The sequence below is a fragment of the Ictalurus furcatus genome, chromosome 19 (genome assembly GCF_023375685.1).
Source record: "Ictalurus furcatus strain D&B chromosome 19, Billie_1.0, whole genome shotgun sequence".
NCBI lineage: Eukaryota > Metazoa > Chordata > Actinopteri > Siluriformes > Ictaluridae > Ictalurus > Ictalurus furcatus.
The window spans coordinates 13,160,097-13,171,121 of record NC_071273.1 but is presented as its reverse complement, the minus strand read 5'-3'; the positions used below and the strand labels follow the sequence as shown (position 1 = coordinate 13,171,121).

Sequence of the window (11,025 nt, the reverse complement as noted above, 5' to 3'; positions counted from 1 at the left end):
GGGTGTTGGGATCACTTCTGAGAATTCTCATCGGTGTGGATCTCGTGTGGTGGAATGGAACAATAAAGCTGGACCCTTGCTTCTTCTCACTCACGGCTGGTGTAATTTTTTCTATCTCCAACTGGGCTCAGAGGTAGATGTGAGTATTGGCTTCTATGTTGAATTTTAAGTGTTTTTGGGTAATAGGCTAAATTTAAAAGGCGGAGCCATCATAGGGACACTGCAGCTTAAATTTTGCTATATGCCAGACACACTGAGCAAGAGCACCACTAGACCATAGATACAAATTAGGGAAAAAACAGACGTTAGGTTGTGGAGGCTTAATGATGTGTGGTGCCGCACAGTAATATGTTGTTTCGGTTTAAGAGTGTATTTTGCATTGCATGAGACTTCACACACAGCTGTACTTCAATTTTTTCCATGACTCCGCCTAGCTTTTGGTCCATTTGGCGTTCCATACTGCACATACGCTGACATGGAGGCTGAAGTGACCGTGAAAAGTAACCAACAATAATTTATCTCTTGCAGAAGCTTGAGAGTGGACATTTTTCCCCCAAACAAAATATCGACCTCAAGGTGAACCAGGACTAGAAACACAACCGAAAGTCTTAAATGGGATTATTTATTTAAAGAAAGATCAGAGCAACAGGTAAAAGAAAACTCTCAGTGACAGTATTATTTTGTGAAGCTCTGTATATTGAATGCATTTTAAAATAACGCATGTGCTGTATTTTTATCGTCTTCATGGTGTTTAGCAAGTTTAGCATTTTTATCGTGTTTATCATGCAATGTTTTTGGTGAAATAAGGTCGAATGAATATCTTGAATTTGGTTAGTGCTCGCACTTCTGGTTCAGCGTGAACGTCTGCGCACGTCATTCTGGGGAGGGCAATGAGATGCTGCTTATTAATGCTGCGCGTGTGACAACAGCCAGCCAGGAGCAGTCCAGACCGCCAGCGCGCGGAGGCAGCTGGGGACAAAGAGCGCGCGCGCGTCTACCGGCGCGAAAAAACAATGCGTGAGAAAACAGTGGCGGCGTGAAAAAGCGAGTCGGAGAGACAAACAAAGAAGAAGATAAGCGAGGGGAGACAGAGACGGAGCCGAACCCGTGGGGTTCTTTCGAGACGGCACAACGCAGACCTGAAGCGCGCACCTAAACGGCAAGGCAGCAGCAGGCACCGAGCGGCGTTGCCCTGTTTTAGGACGCTGAGAAAAAGATGACTGTGGTGCCTGGGGAGAACCTTGACGAGACCGTGGCCTTGGCCGCCCTCTGTCACGACGCTTATGAGCCCGAGAGGGCGGACCAGGAGTGCTGCGAGCGGGTGGTCATCAACGTGTCAGGCCTGCGCTTCGAAACGCAGCTCAAGACGCTCGCCCAGTTCCCAAGAACTCTGCTCGGCGACCCAAGAAAGCGGATGCGCTTCTTCGACCCGCTCAGGAATGAATACTTCTTCGACCGCAACCGGCCGAGCTTTGATGCCATCCTCTACTTCTACCAGTCGGGCGGGAGACTTCGGAGACCTGTCAACGTGCCCGTGGACATCTTCATAGAGGAGATCAAGTTTTACGAGCTCGGCGAAGAGGTGATTGAGAATTTCAAAGAGGACGAGGGTTTCATTAAAGAGGAGGAGCGCCCGTTACCGGAGAACGAGTTCCAGCGACAAGTGTGGCTGTTGTTTGAATATCCAGAGAGTTCAGGACCGGCCAGAGGGATCGCGATCGTCTCCGTGCTCGTGATTTTGATCTCCATCGTCATCTTTTGCCTGGAGACGTTGCCAGAGTTCAGGGAAGACGCCAAGTCGTACGACGTGCAACTCCCGCTAAATGGCACGGTGAATGTGAAGAAGCCGAATCCGTTCACGGACCCATTTTTCATCGTGGAGACGCTGTGTATCATTTGGTTCTCCTTCGAGCTGGTTGTGCGCTTTTTGGCGTGCCCAAGCAAGGCAGCGTTTTTCAAAAACATAATGAACACTATCGACGTGGTGGCAATCATGCCGTACTTCATCACACTCGGACTTGAGCTTGCCGAGCACCAAGGCAACGGGCAGCAAGCAATGTCATTGGCCATCCTGCGTGTTATCCGGCTCGTGCGCGTGTTCCGCATCTTTAAGCTCTCGCGCCACTCCAAAGGCCTTCAGATCTTGGGCAAGACGCTGCAGGCGAGCATGCGCGAGCTCGGTCTTTTGATCTTCTTCCTCTTCATTGGTGTCATCCTCTTTTCCAGCGCAGTTTACTTCGCCGAGACGGACGACCCCGAGTCAGGCTTCAGCAGCATCCCGGACGCCTTCTGGTGGGCCGTGGTCTCCATGACCACCGTGGGTTATGGAGATATGTGCCCCGTGACCATTGGAGGCAAGATCGTGGGCTCGCTGTGCGCCATCGCTGGTGTGCTCACCATTGCGCTGCCTGTACCCGTGATCGTGTCCAACTTTAACTACTTCTACCACCGGGAGACAGAGCACGAGGAGCAGCTTCAGTACACGCATGTGACGTGTGGTCAGCAGCCCCAGCAGCCGCAGCCTGGCTACGGTGATTTCGGCAGGAGCGAGAGCAAGCCTTCCCTCTCCAAATCGGACTATTTGGACTCGGAAGACGCGGACTCAATCAAGTACACAAACTGCAGTCCTCCCCATAAAGCCTACACGGGGAAACTAACAGACGTATGAGTGTAAAACACAAACACGAAAGGTGACCCGCAAACACACAGGCGCATTTCTGTGAGCACAAGTCCTCATCCTGAGCTCCAGCTTGATTAGATCTGGTTATCGGGCTCTGATTAACAAGCATCCTGCGCGCTAAACAGAGTCATTTTCAGTTCAAAACTCATTAGCAGCGGATTAATAAGACGAGGATGCGAAAACAGGACGGTTCGGGTCTTTCTTTCTTTCTTTCTTTCCTCATATTTAAAAAAAACCTGTCTTCCATGTTTGCGATCATCGACATTAAAAAGAAAATGACTGCATCTCTAGCCTCAAAATATAGCCTAATAATATAAGAAAACAACTAGGCTAAATAACCAAGGCCAACCTCGCGGAATAGCACTTTACTTATGTACTCTTAGTAATAAATAATTTATTAGGCTATCAGCTTCGGTGGTATCTGTGGGTTAAAAGTTTACATATGATTTACATATTCGGAACAAAGCGAAAAGGACCAATATATCTAAATCAATTAAAAAAAAAAAAAAAAATTATATATCTTCTACGCCTGGCGACTGCAAGGTCACTCAGTGTCGCTCTTGTTTTTGGTAATGCTCCTCTTTTTTCTTTTTTCTTTTTTCCATGGCTGTAAAGGTCAGGTGTGATTAAATATGATCAGTGGGCACTTATCGACGAGCACTTTCACTATACAGTTGTTCTCTTAATTACACTTCGTCCCATTTTAAAACAGGTTTTAATCGCCGTTTACACTTAATTTGCCCTGTGATTACATTTCTCTCTAATTATTGCTTGTCATCCAAATATATATGTGTGTGTAGCTAATCCAAAAAGAAGAGAGATAGTATTTAGGTCTATGGTTCTACTTCAAAGAACAAGATTAGTAGAAGCTAAGGTTTTGGTTGAGAAGATGGCAAAATGTGCATCTTTACCAAAACCAGTGGTTTGTGTGACCACGTTTCTAAACCTAGAGTGCCATCTATTGGACAAGACGGAGGGGGCGGGGTCTGACGCTCTTTGGAGACGGAAGTGTTTCTATAGCAACCTTCCAGACTGTTCTGAATCTCCTGCTATCAGCCAACGGCTACGTCCAAAACTGTGTACTACTGTACTAAACATTAGGCTATGTATGGTGCCCTTTGTAGTTTTTGCATACATTTTTGTACAGTAGTATGTGCTTTGGACGTGCCTAACGTTTTGCCTTAAGTTCTTTTTTTTTCTTAGACTAGACTATGCCAGGTTGTTGTTGCTTTTAAGTTTGCTGCTTTACATAACGCCGACCGAGTAATGTAGCCTAAATAGACAAACGACATTAGATTGAAGACGCCTATTCGGCAGCTATAGACGCCCAAATAATACTTTTGCAAAGAATGTCTAAATGAAAGCAACATACAATTGTCGCTTCACTTATCAGTCTGTTTCTCGAGGATCTCAACATCGACATTGCATATATATATATATATATATATATATATATATATATATATATATATATATATATATATATGGCTCGAAGCGCCACACTTCGGACAGAAACAAATATTATGTGCACTGCAGCAAATCTGGAGACATTTTCACTTCACAACGGGGCAAAAATGAACAAATGGACAACAACAACCATCACTATGACTGGCACTTGCATCTGTCGCGAGGAGCAGAAACCTGGAATCTTATTGGCTGGATCAGGAGTTTTGGCGACCAATCACTGATCAGCAACGGAGAATCATGGAACCTCTTTGATCTGCTGAACTTCTTTTCTGCTGAAGCTGTGGAGCAAATTCATACAAAAGGTGAGCTTGATTAAAATTCTTGCACAGTCGTTGCTGAAATCAATTGTGTGTGTGTGTGTGTGTGTGTGTGTGTGTGTGTGTGTGTGTGTTTCCAGCTAACTGTAGCTGACTTTTTTTAAAATTACATTAGCCTAAAATAAATCAAACATGCAGTCCCACTAAATTAACTTAATTGATTCAGAAATTGATTCAAAACGTATTATACATCCACATAGGCTAAGATAAAACATTGGCACCATTCCTGATGTAAACACTAGATGGAAGCATTTACTAAATTTATACTACTAAGTGTATGTCCTTCATGCACAGTTTCAAGTTCTCCTTGGACATGTCATACCTGATCCAGTTTATAAAGGGATATGCAATGCTCTGATTAACTGGATCAGTTAAGTAGGAAGCCTTGGGAAAACGTGAAACTGTGCAGATTAGTGGATCAGCATGACTGGAGTTGAGAGCCCAACTTTATAAGGTAGCCTTATGTTAATGAGATCATAAAGTGACTGAAAATTGGAAAATGTTATTATGTGGTAATTTATACAGAACTGTAATAAAGAATAAAGTCTCATCTACTATGCAGCTGTGTTAAATACACCAAATAATAATAATAATAATAATAATAATAATAATAATAATAATAATACCCCAAATATGAGTAATAAAAATAAACAAAAGTAACTGGTCACATTATGATATTCATGGCATCTTGAATAGATTTATTTGACATATTAAAGAATTTTGCTGTTACAATAAATCTGGCTCTTGATCACCTACACAGCAAATTTCTTCTCTGTGCATTTCTTGTTTTGCAACCCATTTCATAATCATTACCAACTCCACTGCTGCATAGTGCCGTGCACGAAACCATCACTAGAGGGAGTACCTTTAATTCAGCCATTAGGGAAAATTACAGTTACACACTGCCACTTTGCACACCTGCACACCTATATTTAACAAAGATAGATTTTTTTGGATAAACTTGTGTTGTGTTTGTAATGATTTGATATCCATGAGAGCAGAGTATTTTTGTGAATTTTCTTAACAAAAGATTAAAAGCTTAAACAATAAAGACAATTTTTCACAGACTTCTTTTCTCATATTTACCAAGATCACCAACATTAGCATAGGGCACTGTATATGTGCATGCACATAAATGGTTAAGAGCTGCAGAGTATGAAAGCATTTATGTAGAACATGTCATATGATCTGGCTGTGAAGAGGAATTTTCAGTACACTACTCTTAACTTAGAAAGAATGCACATTCACAGCCCACAGATTTGATGTTTTTTTATTATTATTATTTTTTTATCTTACTTCATATTCTTGATCAGTGGCAGTGTGTAACTGTAATTTTCCCTAATGGCTGAATTAAAGGTACTCCCTCTAGTGATGGTTTTGTGCACGGCACTATGCAGCAGTGGAGTTGGTAATGATTATGAAATGGGTTGCAAAACAAGAAAGGCACAGAGAAGAAATTTGTTGTGTAGGTGATCAAGAGGAAGATTTCATGTAACAGCAAAATTCTTTAATATCTGAATTAAATCTATTCTAGGTGCCATGAATATCATAATGTGACCAGCTCACTGAGGCACTTGCATTTAAACTTGTGCATTTCAATTTTTTCCACTATAATGAATACATTTCAATGTGGCATGAATACTTCTCCATACCTAATGCCTTGGTTAGCTAGCCATCTTATAACAGAATTATATCCTCTGTGGGCCTCACTAAGAATATGTAATGAAAACAATTTAAACACACTGTTGTGAAACACAAAACCAGCTGGCTAAGCAGAATATATCAAATTGAGCTAGCTAACTATCTGAGTTTTAGGAAACTACCATACAGTTTGAAACCAAGCTGTGGGACAGACCAAATAAAAGCTTGAATATGTGGAATTGACATGTTAGGTAAGATTAATGCCACAGAAATAATGCTAATGGCTGGTTTTATTGGGTTTAGTTTTTGTTTAACCACTTTTCCCCAATGTATTAGGAATTGAGGATGATAATAAAGGATTTACTCACTAAATTATTCATGGCTTAAGTTTTATTCCGATGTGGATCTGTTTTGTCTTAACCAAATTTAGACATAAAGAGCTCTTTTAATTGCACACACATCATAGCTTAATTAACATGTGCTTAAATATTAACATAATGTAACAATGTAACATAATCTAATGTAAGCTACTATTGTTTAAGTTTATATTAATCAAAAATTTAATTCTTAAACTTTAGCAATTGTGTTGTGTTTACTGTGTACAACATACAGTATAGTGTTAGTGTAGTGATGCATTTGCTTGAACAGTGTTACATCCTGAGTCAGAAGCAGACAACCTGCCTCAGTTCAATTTATGTGTGTAACAAAGCAAAACTAGTTTGGCGTAAGTTTCCGGGGAAAAAAAGACACTGGGCTGAATCATAAGATTGATGCTTGAGCAAGTGTTACTTGGAAATGACATAGATCACAGCCTACTTAATTTCCTAAACATTACATCAGGACATTACAGGAAGGATTCCTCTGTTCACTGTATTGCATTGTATTTATGAAAATAGACTGCCAGTGGATATTGTGTGTTTTTGGTAATGCACATTTAGATTGTGACCAAGAGAACAGGGTTCAGTCCTGGACTCCCGCAGTCCTGAAGAGTATTCCCTACACATAAACATACTGGATTCAAGCTTACCATTACTTAATTGAAGTGTGTTTGGGTGTAGAGAACCCTTGTAACACTTCAGGGTGAGAGTCCTCCTTGAGTAACTGTGGTCTAGAAATAAAGGGGAAAAACCATAAACATGATCTATTCAGGCATATTTTCCATTCCATCAGCTCTAGTTGTCATAAAATGATAAATGGCCAAAAGTCTAAATCACAGCACAGATGCCTGATATGGAATCCTCAGGGCGGCACAGCAGCTAGGCCATCCTTGATGTTATATTGTACCGTTCAAATTCTATATGGTTTAAATAATGACAAGAGATTTAGTAATAAATCATAACAAGGTTAACTATAGCCAGTGTAATGGGATGGGTTTCACTTATCAGATTCACACTGGGTGCAACTCTCTGAAAGGCACTATGCGAGAGAGCCTAGACGGAAATTATATAATTTAATAGAGTGCACATTTTTGGTCTGTAGGCCCTTTAGTATAGGAAAGTCAATAAAGCAAATAACCTGTACCAGACAGACCTTAAAAAATAAGAACACAAAATCTAGTCATAGTTACATATTTTATCATACATTTATATATGTCCTCCATGTACAGTACTATGCAAAAGTTTTAGGCACATGCAAAGAAATGCTGTAGACCAAAGTTGCCTTCAAAATAATGAAATTAAATGTTTCTACATTTAAAAAAAATACAGTAAAGAGCAGTAAATAGTAGCAAATGAAACAAAGTCAATATTTGTTGTGACAAAAAATAAATAAATAAAAATAGTAGTCTCCGGTACAGTTAGTGCAGTTTTATAAGGAAATGAGCTGTAAGTTTTATTGAGCATTTTGCAGAACCAGACACGGTTCTTCTGGAGACTTTGACTGTCACACTCGCTTCTTATTTTTGCAGCAAAACCCAGCAGCCTTCATTGAGTTTTTTGTCTGAAATGTGTTGTCTTATGTAATATGCTGCTTTCTTTACTGACATACAAACATTTTTTTGTAACATGTTTGGAAATCTAAAATGTTTTTTGTACTGCCTTGATAATGTAAAGTCATAAAATAAAAATCTATAACAAAGTTTGTACAAAAAAAAAAAATAGGGCGCCTAAAACTTTTCCACAGTACTGTATGTCATCAGCAGCTTTTATGAAAATGAATAAAACACAAATAAATATAAAAAGTAATATGCAATTAGTGATAATTTGATTGCACAAACAGACATGAATAAAAACCCAACCATTATATTTAAATACAGATGTTAATTTAGGAAGAAACATATGAACACAAAATCCAGCTGCACCCACAGATTTGATCATACATGTACTCTATATATGTGCTTTGTGCAGTCAAATCCAGAATTATTGCCACCCTTCAAGAAAAGGTTTTTTTTTTGTTTTTTTTTTAATTAACAGAGCATTAGAGCTCATACATATGTGGACATTGTACAGTATATCAAACATAAAGTGTTTTCTTAAGTAATACCCCTTTTTCATCAATTCAGCTCTTTATTACTAGTAAATAATTTTTTCATAAATAAATTATACAGCATCTGCTAATAATTGCTTTGTCATTTTCTGTTTGCACTCATTTCCCTTTTTAAATTTAGTCATAGTGCAGTGATGCACAGTGGGTTGGACAAATGAAGGCACAAAATCAGTGGGCTGCAATAAATAAATAAATAAATAAATAAAATAAAATATTACCAAACGGAAAAAGATCAATAGATGAACAATAAATACAATGAATTTCCAAAATGGAAAGTTATTTCAAGTGGGAATTACAGATTTATTTATGTATGTATGTATTTATTATTGTTGTTATTATTATTATTATTATTATTATTATTATTATAGTTCTAAATGTGTCACACAGAACCATGTCTCACCTCTTAACACCCCCTGTCTGTCAGAAATATTTCCACACATGCCAGAAGTGTTCTGTTTGTTTCCGCTGTTGTAGTGATGAATTGGCAAGGACTCCAGCTGCATAGCGGTGGACTCCTTTGTGGAATTTGTGGCTTTGTATTGTATTACAACACGTGGATGGTTGCATGGAACACAGTGGTGTCCTGCTGGCACAAGCATCAATACATATTACGCATCTTCAGGTTTCCACTATTTTTAGGAAATCATTTTGCAGCATATTTACTATGAATTATAAACATGCCAGTTGTTGCTTCTGTCTTAGTCATCTTAAAGACTGCCTCAACAAGCTATCACACTTTTAATGGATTAGTGTAAAACCATCCCCAAACCTAAAAATTAAAGCATACACAAAGTAACAAGAATTCAAGAATCAATTCAAGAATTGTGTATAAACTATATTTTAAAAAAGCAATTCACCTAACCTATAAAAAGTTTGCATTAATATATTTATCTGTGCTCACATGGCACTAGTACATGCCAAAATGCAATACACTGGACTGAGAATGGACCTCAGCAACTAAATATTTTAACATGTTCCAACCTATTGTAGTGTATTTTAACATATATGTTATAATACATGTACAGTAAGTCACTATTCACACTATATCACCAAAAAGTTTGTGGACACCTGACCATTACACCCACTTTTGGTTTTTGCACATTTCATTCCAGATTTAGTATCAGATTTGTTATAATAACCTCCACTCTTCTGGGAAGGCTTTCCACTAGATTTTGGAGCATAGCTGTGGGGATTTGTGTACTCACCTACAAGAGCTTTAGTGAGGTTAGGTACTGATTTTGGGTGATGAGGCCTGGTGTGCAGGGTGCAGTCATCTTTCCAGTTCATCCCAAAGGTGTTCAGTGGGTGTTCAGTTCCACTCCAACTTTGGCAGACCATGTGTTCAAGGAGCTCACTTTGTACACAGGGACATTGCCATGCTGGAACATGTTTGGGTCTCTAGTTCCCATGAAGGGAAATCTTAAATCTGCAGCATACAAAGACATTCTAGACAACTGTGTGTTTCCAACTTTGTGGTGACAGTTTGGGGAAGAACAACATATGGGTATGATGGTCAGGTGTCCATAAACTTTTGGCCACATGCAAACATTAGTCATTTTCACACATTTTCCTACGCTCATATATGAGCAAAAAATACACTAACTATGCAGCTGTAGTCTCTTAATAGCACAACTAACTTCACTAATATTTTATATTCTTGCTAAATTTTGAGGTATTTTCCATGACTAGAAATCTAGCCTATACAACTCCAAGATGCATCTTATACCTTCATTTTATTATAAGAAAGACGGACAGTTCTGTGGTCTAGTAAGTATTGTGTGATGAGCATTTTCTTTATAATTTGTACTAGGTTTTCTAATTGGAAACAAACTCACATTTTTAATGTTGGAATAATAGGAGTAGAACAGTGTGGAAAAACTCACAGTATGATGAAAGATAATAAATACAGTTAAGTTTCATGACAGTGTCTCTGAAGCCCAACATTTTCAAACGTCAATTCAAGTTCACTGTCACATTGAGAAATAGACTCATTTTATAGCTCACTGTAGCTTTAAGATTAATCTTTGTTTGCTAACTAACAGTGTTGGCAGTGGGACTGAATGTAATTGTTAAATAGCCATTTAACAGGTGATAAAACAATGTAGCGTCACTGTTTAGCTAAACATGGAAAATTCAACTGTTAAAGCATACAGTAAGGTACCACGAATCAGTGAATTTGAGTTTAATGTGGGTTTATTATCAGTAATAAAGTAATCGAGGTAATCACTCAAAAAAAACAACACTAATGTTGCCTAAACAATGGCCAGTAGTACTACTTGAAAATAAAGTTTGCCCTTGCCTTCTAATGCTAATTCTCTAGCCTTTGTCTAGCTGTTCAGCAACGCTAAGCTTCTTTAAAAAACTGTAGCCTTATATCATTATCAAGATGTTGATATGGTCCAAGCTCCTTTATCGTTTTATTCCCCTTAATTTGAA

General features: G+C 38.8%; 1 protein-coding gene across 1 annotated transcript; it reads left to right on the top strand.

Annotated features, from left to right (window-relative positions):
- The first annotated feature begins 1,042 nt into the window (after window positions 1–1,042).
- Window positions 1,043–3,182, top strand: LOC128623461 (shaker-related potassium channel tsha2-like). Its single transcript, XM_053650541.1, has one exon. It carries the CDS (start codon window positions 1,217–1,219, stop codon window positions 2,666–2,668), a length of 1,452 nt encoding a protein of 483 aa, XP_053506516.1. The 5' UTR covers window positions 1,043–1,216; the 3' UTR covers window positions 2,669–3,182.
- Window positions 3,183–11,025: the final 7,843 nt, after the last annotated feature.